The sequence below is a fragment of the Fukomys damarensis genome, unplaced genomic scaffold (assembly GCF_012274545.1).
Source record: "Fukomys damarensis isolate Sample0158 unplaced genomic scaffold, DMR_v1.0_HiC HiC_scaffold_16, whole genome shotgun sequence".
In the NCBI taxonomy this organism is placed as follows: domain Eukaryota; kingdom Metazoa; phylum Chordata; class Mammalia; order Rodentia; family Bathyergidae; genus Fukomys; species Fukomys damarensis.
The window spans coordinates 115,251,279-115,268,448 of NW_022900928.1; the positions used below are offsets into that span (position 1 = coordinate 115,251,279).

At 36.9% G+C, this 17,170-nt stretch overlaps 1 protein-coding gene across 9 annotated transcripts in view; it reads right to left on the reverse strand.

Moving 5' to 3' along the window:
* The window catches only part of Fn1 (fibronectin 1), a 66,338-nt gene that overhangs the window by 22,123 nt on the left and 27,045 nt on the right, over positions 1 to 17,170 (reverse strand). For 5 of the 9 annotated variants that reach the window (XM_010616018.3, XM_010616014.3, XM_010616016.3 and 2 more), the window contains exons 20-27: positions 16,283 to 16,549; positions 11,529 to 11,623; positions 9,917 to 10,085; positions 9,255 to 9,341; positions 6,152 to 6,343; positions 4,412 to 4,684; positions 3,133 to 3,315; positions 861 to 950 (exon numbers count right to left, since the gene is read on the reverse strand). In XM_010616018.3, coding sequence (XP_010614320.1) covers positions 861 to 950; positions 3,133 to 3,315; positions 4,412 to 4,684; positions 6,152 to 6,343; positions 9,255 to 9,341; positions 9,917 to 10,085; positions 11,529 to 11,623; positions 16,283 to 16,549 — 1,356 coding nt within the window. The remainder of the gene's footprint in view (positions 1 to 860; positions 951 to 3,132; positions 3,316 to 4,411; positions 4,685 to 6,151; positions 6,344 to 9,254; positions 9,342 to 9,916; positions 10,086 to 11,528; positions 11,624 to 16,282; positions 16,550 to 17,170) is intronic. The other 4 variants (XM_010616017.3, XM_010616020.3, XM_010616019.3 and 1 more) reach the window with 1 other exon arrangement.

A 17,170-nucleotide genomic window follows, 5' to 3' on the forward strand; every position in this document is an offset into this window, starting at 1 on the left:
AACAAAAAAAAAAAAAAAAAAAAAAACTTGCTAAAACTAAAGACATCATTCTGGACAAATTATAATACCTCATGGATTGAGAATTTGGCATAAGAATTCAGTATTTTATATATTTTTAATTAAATTTTTAAAAACATTTTAATATTTCATACTGAAATCACTTAACTTCTCTGGTGCTTGCAACAAATTTCTCATAACATTCACAAATCTATTCAGTAATATAACTGAACATAATTGAGCGATTCTAACTCCTTTTTGGAAGTAAGTTAAATATAAATAATGAGTATACTAAACTATTTTTCAGAAGGCGTATTAAAATAATTGTTTTTTCTTAGTACCGGGGATAGAACTCCAGACCTTGGGCTTGTGAGCAGGCTTCAGCACCACTGAGCTAAATCCCTGGCCCTCTACTATCATCTTGTAAAAGATACATCATCAAGCAAAAAATGTAAACTTGTGGGCTTAGTAAAGAAGGAAAAATACTTAGATGGTGATGATAGTGTTAAATAAACTATTAGAGCACTCTAACGAAAAGAGATGCCCACCAACTCTAAATATAACAGATTATGAGATACTCTTCTTGGAAGTTTTTAAAATGATAAACAATAAAGTTTCTGAACTAACTTCAGTTTTCTCTAGAAGCAGGGTATAGAACCTCAGTGACAGGACTGGTAATCAGTAACTAATTGTTGAGTAAGATTTAATTTCATTTTCAAGACCAACAATGAAAAAGTAATGACAGAGCTACACACATTACCACCACAAAAGGCAAGATGGACTTGCAGAAGCAGAATTTCATTTTGTCATTTTAAATTGGCAGGTGAGAGCCTCTGATAAGCAGTGTTGCCGCCAGGACCCACCTGTTTTCTGTCTTCCCTTGAGAGGGATGCTCTCATGTTGTTCATAGACACTGGAGACACTGATTAAATAATCGGTCCCAGGCAGCAGGTCTGAAGAGAGAAGCATGACTTATTTTAGACTTGTGCTTGAAAGCATGAAAAACCACAGTACTCCTGGGACTATTTCAACTGATTAAAAAAAAAAAAATCTCCAAGCATTCAGTCCTGTAGCCTACTTACACCTAAGTAACCACTGTCTCCTGGAGATGGACTGCAGTTAGTGGGAGGGAAGGGTCACCTGGCCCTGTAGCCTCCCAGAGCCCCACTATCAGCTCCCCCTCTGTGAATGTGACTCAGCTGGGCTTGCGGAGCTGCTGCAGGTAACATTCCTCTCATCCACTTGGTGTTGTGTCTGTTGGAGCTCATGATGATAATTGCTGTGGCATTGTGCATATCATTTACCCCTCACAACAATCCTATGAGGCAGCTTACTACTTTTCAAAGCAGCTTTATTACCGTGCAATATAATGTGTACATCTAACATGTGCCATTTGGTAGGTTTTGACACACATGTAACTTGTGGAACCATTCACCATATTCATCGTGAAGAAGACATCCACTGCCTCAACACTCCCCATCTAATAAAGAATAGCGAGACACACAAAAGTTATATTCTTTCATTTACTTGCTCCAGAGCACACACAGGTATACAAGATTAATGGTCCTATCAGTTAACGTTTATTGGAAAAGAGCCACATTCTGAAGGGAAATAACTGGTCCTGCCATTTTCAGCAGAAAACGATACTTATAAAAAGTTTAATAAACATTCCTGCTCATGCTGTTCTCATATTTTGATACACAGCATCTAAAAGTTACAAAGTAAGTTTCCTGGCTTTTGAATTGCTGCTTAATAGAGACTCATTGCCTTGTGTGTTGCCCACCCTTTGGCTACTGCAAGGTTTATAAAAGCACCAGCTTAAGATGCTGGGACTCAACTTCTTCCTTACTTGGCCAGGGACAGTTTAATAACATATGGAGACTACAGTTGCTTCATCTCTAAAACAAGAGAATAGTGATTTTTTTAAAGAGGGAGAAGAGTTGGGCATGGTGGCATATGCCTGTAATCCCAGAACTTGGGAGGCTGAGGCAGGAGGATCGCTGTGAGTTCAAGGCCGGCCTGAGCTACATAGTGAGACCTTGTCTAAGAAATAAACAAACGAAGATAGCTAGTTATATAGATAACCCTTAAAGTAACAGTGTTGGGACCAGAAGGTCTTAGAACACATGATTAACATGTGCCTTACCTGGGCTAAGATGGGACTGATGTTGTGCTTGTATACTGAATAATTGTGCGAACTACTGATTCCACAATATTCTTGAATAGAAAGGCCCTACAGAGGTAGCCACGCAGACATAAGGATGCTCTTGCCCTCAACTAAAACTTAAGAAACCAAAATCGAGGTCATGCTTAGTTGCCTTTCTCTGTGCGCCAATTTCTAAAACAAGTTTGAAAGAGAGAGGATGTTTTCAGATCACCATTTGGGAATGGACCTAAATTGTAAACTATTTTTCCCTTATGTGGAATCTTTTGCTATTCTTACACATTTTACTACAACAGTGAAAATAATAAGAAGCAAGGTTTATGTGAAACACAGCATCATGTTGCAGCCCATTCTTATTTTCTTTAATGAAAAATGTCTGTTCCAAACTGGTAGGAACTAGAAAAAGACGATCTCCATAAATTGTTGTTTATTTAATGTCAGTTGTTTTCTAAATCCTCAGTCTTCTGAGAAATCCTGCCAACAGATGCTTTTTGAAATACAAATTAAACTTCTAGCCCTTTAAGGCATTCTGATCTCTCCAAGCAGTCACTGTTTCTAAGTTTTCATATGCTAAACAGATTACCTGCTGACACTTAAAAAAATCACAGCAAAACAGATATACATACGACACTGCTCTCAAATCTTCATTTTTTTCCTCTCTAAACATTTTGATTTCATCAAATAATTTCTCTTGATATCCACTTATTTTTAAGTGCTTCCTTAGAAGTAGAATGTGTTTGAAGTCTTGGAACTCAAATGCTAATGTTTTCCTTTATGAATTTTACAAAGTTTAGATATTGAAGCTACATTAAGATGGCAATAAATATAACGTTCAAAATTGACATAGCTGCATATTAAATGAGGGGTTTGTAGCTCTGTTGCCCTCTCATGTTGCACTGATTTGAGAACTGAGAATTCATTCATTATGCCCCAGGTTAGTATTTATTGACCAGATATATCTGACTACTTACTTGTTAAGACCACCGCATTGTCTGAAGGAGAAATTGACAGCTCTGCAACATCCTCCTCATTTTTCACAGGTGAGTAGCGCAACACGAAGTTGGTCAGCTCAATGGATGGAGGTGGGGCCCAGGTGACACGCAGAGTGTCCGGACCAATATTGGTGAACCGCAGGTCAGTGGGAGGAGGGACAGCTGGTTTCAAATAAGCAGGAGGACAAAGTTAATGCAATTTTAAAGTGAAAGCTAACAAAACAGCTGGAAAGGTAAAAACAGTATTTCATGCATGAAGGGAATAGTCATAATCATGCAAATAATCTAAGTCGAATCTAAATTATAGTGTGCTACTGTTAAAAATAAACACTATTTGTAGTACTGTTAGGCCCCTTTAACCTTTCTGCCATCATCAGTGTATTGTAAAGAATGATTTTAATCTATTTTGAAAATGGTTGATTTAGGTACATTATTAATACCCCCAAAGAATATTTTATCTCAGGCTGAAGAGGCTTAAGTTGCCACACAGCAAAAAGAAACTTAGCAGTACTTTCCAAAGAAACACATGCACACAGACGGAAAGACACAAGAGTTCTGCATTTCCCCCAACGTGAGGTATCTATAGCCTAGTGACATAGCTACAGTTCCATTCAGTGAATTCTACTTAAAAGTGAGAAGGTTCATGCAAATTGGTTCTCAGCATGTTTCTTACCATGCAGGGCAGAGAACCTTTAAAATGTTGCATGCTGGTCCCCAGACTGTGGTGAAAGAGGAGTTTCTTTACTTTGTCATAGCAAAAAAAAAATTTAAAAAAAAATAGTAGATTGCTGCAAAGTTTATTTTTCTCCCATTTCAAAATAGCTCCTTCCACTCTACATAAATTGTGATGTGCTTTTAGTGTCCAAAGAAGGAACACGATGGAATTTATCAAAAGGTAGAGGGAAGAGCATCATGACACATTTTTGAAGTATACCTCTTGATATTAACTGGTGTTTATCAACTAGAGATTTAAAAAAAAACTATAGTTCAATAAAATTCTGGTACGTGATATTTAACAGGTCAGGTATCTGGATTATATATTTGCAGTTAAGTGAAATTGCACTTAGGACTACTTGTATTTGCCTTCATCTGGTTAGTTTAGCATATGCATTTGATTTCTTATCCCCTGATCCACCCTGTCTTAATGTAGGTGGCCACTTGCTGGTTTCTCCCTTGAAACATCCATATTTAACCAGAGTAACTGGCGGCAGCATGCAACACCATCCATGTCTCAAACACAGAAGTTTTCAAAATTCACCCGTTTGCTGTGTCAGTGTGGTAGGGGCACTCTCTCCGCCATTAATGAGAGTGATAACGCTGATGTCATAGTCAATGCCCGGCTCCAGCCCTGTAACTGTGTAGTATCCTACTGAGGAGTCCACAAAATCTTCAAATATAGGGATCCCTTCGCCTGTTGCAACTACTGTGATGCGGTACCCAATAATGGTGGAAGAGTTTAGCGGGGTCCACCTCAGGCCGATGCTTGAATCGGTTATATCAACAAAACTGAGGTCAGTGAGCTGGGGCACCTCTATTTAGTTACAAAGCAAAAAGGGAGCAAAAGGAAAATAGAAGCAGAAAAGAATAAAAAAATAAAGCAGTGTATATTAAGTAACCAGTAGTACAATTGGTGGAATGGTAAAGCAATGATGGTAATATGCAATCTGTTTCAAATTATCTGCAGACTTCCTAAGTATGATGAATGCGTTGCTTCCTGGGAGACTACAATAGGTTGTAATATTCTTTTAGGGACTTTTTGCTCATTTGGAAAATGTCCCTAAATAATACAGTTTAAATTTCTTAGATCCCTAACATCATAGGCCCATTTAGGATGTCAAAATCATTTTAAGAATCTATACGTAGTCTCTGCAATCAGTATCACCAATGTTTCATTAAAAATACAAAATTGTTGGTTTTTTTTTTTTTTTTTTTTTTTTGGGTGGTCTTTTGAGACAAGGTTTCACTATGTAGTTGAGACTGACCTGGAACTCACTATGTAGCCCAGGCTGGTCTCAAACTCACAGAAATCCTTCTGCCTCAGCCTCCCGAATGCTGGGATTACAGGCATGCACCACCATGCCCAGTTTACAAAATTGTTTTAGTAGAAATATAAAAGTTTTCATGATAAAAGTAAAAAAAAAAAATTGGCTGATGTATTACTGTTTCCCCATGCAGAACTCATGACAACACTGTGGCCATAATGCATTATGAATGTATGACTTGAAATGTGCCATTCAAAAGCACACTCAAGGCAAGGACAGACAGGCCTAATTCTGAGGCTACTGACTATTTTAAATTCATAATCACGGTTATTTAATTAGCATTAAAAAAATATACCCAACAGTGCAGAGGGGACAGTGTGTCCAGTGCTTTCATTCTGTCATAATCCAATAATGAACAATGAATCTGCTCCTGCATAGGTCTACCTTTCAGTTCATAAGAAAGAGTGTCTTGAAGGCATAGCCTTTTACTTCTTGCTTTCTGTTTCCCCAATTAAAAAAAAAAAAAAAGAAGAAGAATTTGAAGTTGCAAGACAAAGATCTGGATGTTGTCAACCAAGTGTGATTTCAATGCTCACATACAGGGACAAAAATTGTATGGATAGCTGTTGGAAATTGATATGGACTGCAAAGTAAGGCACAGGTGTACCGATGGGATGCATTTACCATATTACTTTTAGCCTGTCAGCACTGAGTACAGATACATGACATTGTTTTAGTAATATTTCCACGTGAGCAAACAGTACAGAGTTAATGGTTGCCACTCCGTTGCATACCCCTCGCAACAAACATCCCAGTGAAGCAGACAGTGAAGCAGCGTTAACAGCAAGCTTTGTCGAGACAGTCACTTTGACTTCGTGGTCGTGGAGAGTGCACTTGGGAGGTTGAAATTAAATCCCAACTGTACTTGACCCGCTCAACCATTTGGGGATTAAGATGCTAATCCCTACTCTTATTGAAACTGCCACTCTGAGAATAACAGCTTATTTTTCTGTTACCTGGGATGATGGTATCAGAGATAGGGACACTTTCCTTGTCATCTTTGACAGTGTAAACACTGACATTGTATTCCAGGCCAGGACTCAGGCTTTCAAAAATGCAGGAACTCTGATCAGCATGAACCACCTCTTCCAAAGAATATCCCTGCTGACCATTTGTAGGGGTGGTGGTAATTCTATAACCAGTAATATCTGGAGGGAACAGAAGGGAAAAGGTTATTGCACATAGCATTTATGCCCCAGAGTCTAGTGTTACACTAGACTCCAATGCAAAGAGAGGTGGGAAAAAGACTCAGCACGTACTGAAGACCAACTGTCACTCAGGGCTTGCAACACCCTTTGGAGGATAGGACATTGAGTATCAAGAAAATCTGGAACTTCATACTAAATGAAGTAAGCCAGTTACAGCAAGACAAATACTGTGGTTCTCACTTATTTATGAAAGGTAAAAAAGTCAGTGTCATAGAAGGGAGTAGCATAATGGTCCTAGAGATCAGAAAGAGAAGGGTGGACACAGAGAGTAAGGTAATGCTGCCAAAATACAGTTTCAGTGGAGGAATTATGGTTAGTGTTCTACAGCACAGTACAGTGATCATGGTCTATTAATTTATGATGGATTTCATAAAGAAGGGTCTAAAGTTTCCCATCGCCTGGAAATGACAAATGTTTGGGGAGAAGGAAATGTTACCTTGATCTTGACATACTGCATGCATTTATCAGATTTTCCTACTTATCCATAAATATGTACAAATATTATGTGACAATGACCTCCCCAAAAAGCTATGATTAAAGAAAAGATTAAAAAAAGAAAATTGGGGAAAGGGAGGAAATAATTACCAAAGAATTTTGTGTCTCCAAATTCCACTCTCCTACCACTCTACCCTAGTTTTCCTTAATGGATGATCTGCATGGAGCTGAGAAATATCTCATTTATCCCATTTTACCTATTTCATATGGAATTGCTTTCAACCTAAGCACATTCGTCAAAGAAAACTCTCCTAATAAAGATCTAAACCTATGGGATTTTCAGTAAGAGAAACAAAACTGGTGATACTTATTATAGAAAAAGAATATTCATTATTAAAGACTTCAACAATCATGAAAATTGGTCAATAGAAAGTTTGAAGATCAGGCTAGAGACACTGAAATAAATAAAGACAAGTTCTAGAGGCCAGATTAATAGTAAAATTAAGAAAGTATAATGACGTTAAACTTACTAAAGGACAAACAAGGAAATGATGATATATTTTGTCATTAGGAAGAAGGTGAACGCTAACATGGTTTACAAAGGAAATCCAACTGGATGGGAAATAAATAGTTAGATCATTGTACTTGCTAGTGATCACCTGAATGGCTGGCTCAGCCATTAAGACTAGACAGAAATGATTCAGTTGCCAACAAACCTGAAATTTGCCAGCTTAAAGTTGCAAACTCAGAGTAACCTAGCTGGAAATAGTGTACCTTTGGCTTAATTATGTTTCTACAAATACCAAAAACTTCACTGAAATCCTTCTACTTCAGGGAGAAATTTAAAAGCATATTTTCAGCAGAGCTGGGTATGTAGCTCAGTGGCACAGTGCCTGCCTGGCAAGCACAAGGCCCTGAGTTTGATCCTGGTACCAAAAAAAGAGTATATTTTGAGCTAGTTTTCTATGATTTCATAGACTAAGCAGATTAAGAGATTATTGCCTTATCTACAAAAATAAGAATGTTATGAGAAAAAAAATTTTACAAAAGCTTAAACAGTAAAATTAAAATATTTAAATAAATATATTCCTCAAATTAAGAAGTTGAGCAGGCAAGTATGGACTCAATATAAGTTGAAATTTCTGTTTGGTTTAATTTAAAATTTTCTCAATAATGAGTGTTGTTAGAGCCGGGTGTGGTGGAGCACACCTATAATCCCAGCACTTGGGAGGCTGAGGCAGGAGGATTGCTGTGAATTGAGACCAACCTGGGCTACACAAGTGAGTTCCAGGTCAGTCTCAACTACATAGTTTGACCTTGTTTAAAAAAAAAAAAAAAAAATGAGTGTTGTGATGCCTCAACAGCAGTCTCTCCAATATGAAATAATACAGTTACATGTTACCTAACATTTCTCACTTAAAGAGACTTTCATGTGGTTTTGGTAAAGGTAGCACATATTCAGAAAGTTCTGACTTTACCAAGGTGCATCATGCTCTTTGAATATTGCCATACTTATCTTTTATATATTTTAGGACTTTACATATACTTTTCAATCAATAGGTTTGAATGCAGTTTAGGCAATTTTTAAATATTTAAAGACAGTGAAGAAACTCATTAACCAAATTCCTCAGTATTGAGTATCACCGAAAAAATACAAAATAAAATTCCCAATATGTGATAGAGGGTGCAAGAAGGAGTCTAAAATGGTTCAAATTCCAGTTCTATAAGCTCTTCAGTGCATAGTAATAGGGACTGAGGTGCAGCCCAGTGGAACAACCTGGCCTGTGTGAGGCCCTGGGTTCCATCCCCAGCATGACAAAATAAATATATAAACAAACAAACAAACAAATAAATAAGTATGTGACTGGTGATGTGTCAGTTTTTCTGAGTCCCATCAGTCCTCTCACTCTGTAAAATGAAGCCCACTTCTGTCATTTATCACCCTTACATTTTTGGAATGCAACTCATGACTAAACACAGACAGCCTCACCTGGGTAATCTCCATGGCCAACACAGATCCAAACATTTTTTTAAAGAATTTTATCTGTCTTGAACTTGTACAGGCTTTCTATATTGCTCTTTACATGTAGCAATTCTTAATACACTAAACGAAGGGCATCTTCCAAAATGTTTTCCCCCCCGCCTTGTGATTCCCTGCAGCTGTATGAAGACCTGCCTTTTCCCCACAGCCTAGTGCATAATTATTCTCTTTTCTTTGACTTAAGGAAACATGCGTTAAACACCCCGTCTGTTACTCTATGATACACTTTCATGTGTCTCTGTATTTTTTATGGACAGCTGTTACTTGAGCCCTATGTCTGGAACCCTCCCTTCCCCTTCTCTGAAAGGAACAGTTCTAACACGTCTGTTTTGGGAGGCCTTGTGCCCACATGCCCTCGATCTGCCCCAGACTTACCCGGGGTGGTGCTCCTCTCCCAGGAGACTGTAAGCACGCCAGTGTCAGGGTTTGCTTCCAGGTGCAAGTTTGTGGGAGGAGACAATGCTATGCAGAAAGAAATTTTTTAATTAAAATTTAAAGTTAAACAACTTGGCCTGTGGAATGATTCTTTTTCCTTCCCTTTTTTCTTCTCTCCCTCTTTCTCTCCCTCTACTGTTTATCCTCTTTCTCTTCCCTCTCTCCTTCCCTTCCTCCCTGAATGAGTAAAATATAGAGCTCATACTATGAAAGCACGGTAGACAATAATCATCTGATAGCATTTTTGTTAGGATTCATGGTTTTGCAGTGCTATTGAAATTTCTTCCATTTTTCCAGTGCATAAATATTCTTAATGGAAAGAACACTTTCGATGGTGGTATATCTATGGCATGTATGCTGCAGCAGGCTGCTTGTTACCAATGGACATTCTAAAGGATTCGCCATCACTGGCATGGTATATAAGACATGAGTTAAACTTGCTACTTTGAATTTTGAAATCACTAATAAGTAGGAGTGGGATACTTCTCCCACACCCTCCTCATAAGTAAACAATAGTATTGATATTAGACATTTTTCAAAATGCAGAACAGTTTTACAAACTGAACTAAAATAAAACAGAAAGACACAGGAACTCTGCTTACGTGTCACCACTCTGTTGACAATCGGTGCATCCCTTTCTTGCCCGTCTCTCAGAACTTGGATGGTGTAAATGTATTCCACGCCTGGAGTCAAACCAGACACAACGATGCTTCCTGAGTTTGAAGTCACTTCTCGTGGGGCTTCGCCTCCCTGGCTTGGTCGTACACCCAGCTAGAAGGAGGAAGGCAAAATAAATACCAAGGACTAATATTTCCAGAGCTGAGCTACTGCTAAAAGGTTGTAGTTATATTTTCTGTAATACGAATTCCTTGGAAATGCATAATGGACTTTTGCTAAGGAATGACTTACTTTACCTCCATTTTACACATTCATTGGAAATTCCCTGAAATGGGGAGATAGAGTGGGAAAAGTATTTTCAAAACAACATTAGGTGGTTTGTAATGGAACATTCCAGGGAAATGTCTTTACATACTCTTTTGCTTGTATGTCTTGGAACATACAAAGCGTTCCAAGTGCACAGGGACTTCAGGCCACATAGTAGTTCATTTCTATTTTCTTTGTGTTAGAAGGAATTCCTAGGCTCTCTCTTTAATAATGAGTTATTCATGTTCAATTCCCCTGTTCAGTTGCCATTTAAAACTACCAGCCCATTAACACCTTGCATTGAAAAAAACACTACTGTCAAGGATATGTTCATAGCTTCAATTGCAGGATTAAAATGTTGCAAAGTAAGAATCAATGTGAAAGTGTCCATAGTTTTAAATCTTTCTAAAATTCTATTTCAAAAACCCCTAGGTAACATTGTGTTAGCAGAATATGCAACTCTATTTAGAAATCCTTCATATATTATATGGCTTCTGAAAGTCAGGTTGATATGGTTAAAAGAAATTTAAAAAGTATACTGGAAATCTTCAAAAAGGATTTTTATATTTTTAAAGTAGCATCATTTTGATGAGGTGTACACTTAAAAGGAAGTGGCCCTTAGTCTATTTTTTTTTCAAAATCATGGAGATTTTTGTCTTGGTTTTCGGTCACAATAAGTACTTCTCTCTATACTCTAAATACTAAAGAAAGAAATTCTTTTAAACCTAATCACTGGTATTCATCACTTCCCTAATATCATTACTTTAAAGAACATGAATCTAGATACCTACAAGGAATATCTCAATCTTAACTCCTATTAAGAGATTTGCCTTCAGGGCTTTGAGTAAGTTGAGATGAAACAGATTGGAAAAAGATGTGATTTTTTTAAGTGACTCTGAATTTAATCAGTCTTCCTAAGTTGGCTTTTGTGAACTCCTTGGCACCCTTGTAGAATAACATATCAAACGGAGCTTTCCTATATTTTTTAAAATGTAATTCCCTGGGGGGAATAGAGAAAACAAAATAACATCAACCAACAACAGTTCCACGCTAAACTAATGTTTTCTCCATGGCAAAGCATCCTCACAACTTCAGTCCATCCTTCTAGCAACTCAGTGAGGTAGGAAAGTAGAAGTATTCCTATATCCAATAATAGTCATCCTACAGGTGTGAAAGAAGCAGGTAACAAAACCCAGCTTCCTGCCTCCTGAATATCCTATTTCTACCACATGCAAAAACCGGGGTAGTTCACATCTGCATCACGTGAAATCAGAAATATCTGCGATTTACCTTAAAACCAATCCTTGGAACAGGGGTCCATGTGATCACAATGGTGGTTTCAGTCACCTCTGTGTTGTAAGGTGGAATGGAGCTCCCAGGTTGCACTGTGAAATGAGCCAATGGATATATTCAAAACTTGGAACCACACCAGATCGCCACAAACAAGTATTTTTATTGAGAACCTTAATTAATCAGTAGAGAATGTAACGTATGCTTCTGCACTGAGTGAGAAGTTAGAGAAATTAGCATTTCTTAACTTTAAGGCACCACACAAATTGTCTGTGACCTGGTAAAAATATGGGTGCTCATTCCAGAGGTCCAGTATGGGGCTGGGAGTTTGCATTTCTGACAAACTGACAGATAACCCCAAAGTAAAATAAAGGGATATATGACCTCAAAGGAAGGCCCTTTCAACTCCTTGAATTTTATAATTTGCCTCCTTTCTTCATTGCTGGGACTTTAGTTTGGTGACAGATGGTACCATCAGCACAAGATCCTTTATGAAACATAAAACTGGCAACCACAAAGTGATGATAATTTTGTTTCTTAGTCATTCATGTAAGAACAATTGTGAAACTATAAATGTGATCTAAAAATACCTTTGTTGAACTATTCCATGAGTATACCAATAATTTCTGGTCATAGTAGGAAATGCCACGTGGAAGTTTAAACAAATTTTGAAACCACCTGTGCCCTTTAAATTCTAAAGACCTGTTCCTTAAATATTTGATCATTCATTCAGAATAATACTACAGAAATTTAATATTCTATTAGAATTTGGAATCACAACATAACTTTCTTTTCAATCTCCTGGTACTTAAATTCAAAAGATCCATTCTTTAAATATTTGATCATTCAGAATAATACTATTGAAACTTAATGTTCTACCCATTAGAATTTGTAATCATAACAGAAGTTTCTTTTGACTCTCCTGATATCCTAATACCACTTTTATTTCTCTTAGTGAAAATATTGCTTAAAAGAAAAAATTAAAAAAGGAGCAGAGCATGAATACACAGAGTTAAGTTACTCCCAGCAACCTTACAAATCTTATTATGAATTTAGAAAGATGAGGCCTCAGAAGCCAAGACATATGTACTGGGTGAATTAAGTTCAAGGTTTCACAGGCCTGGTTTATGCCTTCACAATTCTTTCCTCTGTACATTCAAATTCAACTGTTTCCACTGGGGGAGGAGGGATGACCCACTTAACTAACACATTTACACTAAATCATGACTGGCTAGGGAAACAAAGAGTTAGCTTTTCGAATTACACAGTTTTCAGAATTACAGGTTTTAGACTCACTCTCTATTCAGCTCCAGTCAATTGTTTCTTCTAGGCCATTAGGGAATTTGGACCCAATACTGCAATTCTTTTATTTTCACTCTGGGTTTTAATATCTTGTTTCTTATTTTTATTTTTAAGTTCTACGTGAGAAAAAGTCAGGCCACTTTGCAGAGACCACTTTAATGACTGAGCTGAGGTAATACTGGCTTAGTGAGTTGTTTAATGTTTTTTGTTTGGTTTGGTTTGGTTTGGTTTGGTTTTTTGAGACAGGGTCTCACTATGTAGTTGAGACTGACCTGGAACTCACTATGTAGCCCAGGCTGGTCTCGAACTCACAGTGATCCTCCTGCCTTAGCCTCCCAAGTGCTGGGATTACAGGCGTGAGCCACTATGCCCAGCTTGTTTAATGTTATTTTGATAGCATTTGGGGAAGTAGGGAAGGTCACCTATGGTGGCTTTCAGTGTCTCTGAAATCATATACCACTCTGCTACTGCTGTCTTTGTCAAATGCCCAGGCCAGCCCTGGGTGACCATTTTTAATGGCCCACAAGAAACAATTCAGGGAATAGTCAATCTTTTCTTCACTGAACATCAGTGAAAGCCACAACTTTTTCACAAATCACATTCTCCCCAAATATCGTGGGCTTTAAGATGGGGTACTTTCTATTGCTCGAGTCAGCCAGCTAGGTTTGAGATGATACTCTCTGTCTGGAAAGGCCATCACAGGAAAACCACCAGACCACAAAACCACAAACTGATGTCAAACAAAAGATGTGAATGTGAGCATGAGGTTATGGGTTCTGGCACGTATTGTTAGGTGAAGAACAGCCTGAATGGGAAAGAAATAAAGTATGCCCTGTCAATAAAGAAGTAGGCTGAATCTTCCCTGGAAATAGCCCTACTTTTCTCACATTTGCTCTTAAGAATTTCGCAGAAGTTGTAAATTCCAGGAACATTATTCCCAGAATTTAGTATAGTAAGACAGTAAAAAACCCTCAGAAACTTAAAGTCATTTTAAAAAAGTGCAAGCCCTGCTGATGTTTAGAGCCTTGGGGAGTACTTGAGGCTCACATGAAGTAGTATAGCTCCTTGTTTACATTGGTTTATTTACATCTCAACTTGGCTGAGCTGTTTTCATTATTGTTCTTCAATCATCTCGTCAACAAAATTTTTAAAAATATATATATTAACTAAATTTTAATAAACTTTTACTATCATACTTTAATTCAAGTATAATTATATTTCATATAAGTACATATAAAATTTTATTTAAGTACATATACATAAACATCCGATAAAATATAAGATGACATATCTAATATGTATACCAAAGTCCCCCCAAATTTTTGAAATGCCTTATATTTGCTGACTCCTCTCATTTAATTATTATTATAATTTTTCTTTGATAGGCATTCTAGTCAACAAAAACTAAATAAAATAAGTCTTATGTTAAAGAATGAAAAGGACAAGTATATAACTTTACCTTTCAGTAAAAAAAGAATATCTACTGAAAGGTCACATGCACTGAAATCTCCATTTCAAAAGTGAAGAGCAACCACAAGAAGTAGATATTTACAAGAAATACAAACATTACTTTTGCGACAATAAATTTTAGACTTTCTTGGAACCATGTAACATAAAATAGAAGAAGAATTGTAAGATGAACTTTCTTGCAAATTAAAAGCAGATTTCACTTGCTTATGATTAATAGTTACTTAAGAAAAAGCTTTAATTTACCTAAATAACAGTTACTAAAGAAAACAGTTAATAACAGTTACTTAAGAAAAATGGCCAAATCTCAAAAACCAAATATAGAAGCAAGTAAGCTTTTGGTAGGTTATGGATTCTTATGCAAAAAGCTTAAAACAAAGTTTCTTTGGGAAATAAATTTCATAGTTATTTTAAAATTGAGTTTGTCAACTTTTTGAATGCTTTTGAACATCTATATTTTCAAATTAGTCAAAGAAGATTTGTTGAAGTCTGTTGGAAACTTACAAGCTAGTACACTACTGCAATATATGCTGAAAAGTTCTTATGTTAGGTGCTTCCATAATTCAGAGTGTCAAGTTGAAAATAGCATCATGTTCAGTAAAAACAGAGTTTCATAATTCTTTGTAATGTAAATGGAATGTGCTTAATAGAAATCAGCTTGTGAGTAGAGGCCTTTATTGTGATGTAGATATGTAGGAGATTTAAGACCATTTCCCCTAAAATGTTGAGCCAAAAATTTGACATCATCAAAAATTGTGTTAGTATTTTTCCTCTCTGTGGAATTTCAAGAGTTTAAAGAAAGGAAAAAAAAAAGAAAGAGGGAAAAAAGATCTGTTCTGTGAAAGTATTTTAGTCTTCTGCCGTCAACACTTTCCAAAGTCATCATTTCCTTAGCTTTGCAATCTATTGATCGTTATTCATTTCAACCTGTAGCCTTATTATTATTTTTTTTTTACCTTTCTAACATAGTTTTTATTTTATTTACATCTTAGGTTACAAGGCACAGAAACCTACTCAAAATAACTTAAAATTTTAAATACAGATCTACTGGAAAGATCTTAGAATATCTAAGGTTATGTTCTATGGTGGTTTAAACTAATTGGTAAAAGGTCTTTTTTTTTTTTTAATTTTATTGAGTTTATTGGTACATTTTAGGGATACAGTACAGTTACATTCATTGTTGGGATCATGTACCTTTACATGGCAAGTCTTGATTCTCATTTTTTCCCCTTACCTGTAGCCTTATTTTGCATGAATGGCTATCATGTGATGCCCAAAGTAATAGGATGGAGACATAGGTGCAGATTTCTTTTGTCTCAACTAGAATTTGGCAAATTTATTTTATACAATAGAGCTCAACCTTTTTTTTCTTAAAATGCTGTCCCAAGAAGAAATAAGGAACTTGGCAAAGTATACAAATTAATAAGCTGCTTCCTTTATCAAGATTTTTTTTTTCAGTGCTAGGAATCAAATTCAGGGCCTCACTCATGCTAGGCAAGCACTATACCACATCCTTAGCCCTGATCAAGAAAATCTTGCTTCAGAAAAGTAATTGGTCAAATTAAACACCATGCTTTGTGATTTATATTCTGGCACAGGCTCCTGGCCTATTGCAGACAAGGGACAATTTATGGGCCAGCAGCCAGTCCATGAATGGAGTACACTTTTAGTAGAATAGCTTTAAACTATGGACCAAGTTTTTATTTATTTTATTTATTTATTTATTTTTTTTTTGGTTTTTTGAGACAGGGTCTCACTATGTAGTGAGACTGACCTGGAACTCACTAGGTAGCTCAGGCTGGTCTTGAACTCACAGTGATCCTCCTGCCTCAGCCTCCCAAGTGCTGGGATTACAGGCGTGCGCCACCACACCCAGCATTGCACGAAGTTTGTAAAGAGAACTTGTAAAAAATGAAAGAACAGAGAATGTGAATATAGTTAAAAAGCTATGATATCACTGACAAAAGATTTAAATTTCAGCTTACGAGTAGTGAAGACTCCAGTGGCTTTGGGGCTCTGCTGGTTGCCTTTCACGGCCACAAGGGACACGGTGTATTCTGATCCAGGCTGCAGGTTCCGCACAGGGTACTTGTAGGCAGAAGGCCCCACATTGTACTGCTTAGGCTGTCCTCCTCGGGTCAGGCCCACAGTCAGCCGGTAGCCTGTAATCTTACCCCGAGGTGGTGTCCAAATCACCAGAACGGTCGTGTCAGTTTCATTGGTAAACTGGAGGTTAGAAGGAGCATCCAGTTCTAGAAGATAAGGAATGTGTCAAGAAATATTTAGATCAATAGCCAATCGTGATCATATTGAAATCCTAAAGCTTGACTATTGTAAGTTTCCTCTTCTCTAGGTTGAAGTTGAACTGAAAGCCAAAACCCTGGAAAAACTAGCCCTTAAGAGAATGCTGTGTAAAACTTTGCCAAAATTATGTGTTAGTCATGAGAAATCGTTGGCCTTCTTCACTTGACTGTTACGCTTTGGAAAAATCTAATTTTCCAACAAGATTTTCACATCACAAAAAGAAAAGGCAAAACATATACTTGTACGTCCCACAATTTATTTATTTATTTATTTATTTATTTATTTATTTATTTATTTATTTACTTATTTTTTGGTACCAGGGATCGAACTCCAGTCACAGTGCTTGCAAGGCAGGTGGTAAAACCAGAGCTAAATCTCTGGCCCCACAATTTATTCTGCTTTGAGTCAAAAAGGTTAAGGTTAGAGGGATAAGACCAAAACATGAAGGCAAGAAGAAAATTCCATGTGGATCAAAAGCCATATTCCACACATTTACTGAATGAATAGTCCTTTGCTAGAGAAATGAGTTATTTTCACATGGTTCAGATTAGATAAGAAATATACTTAGG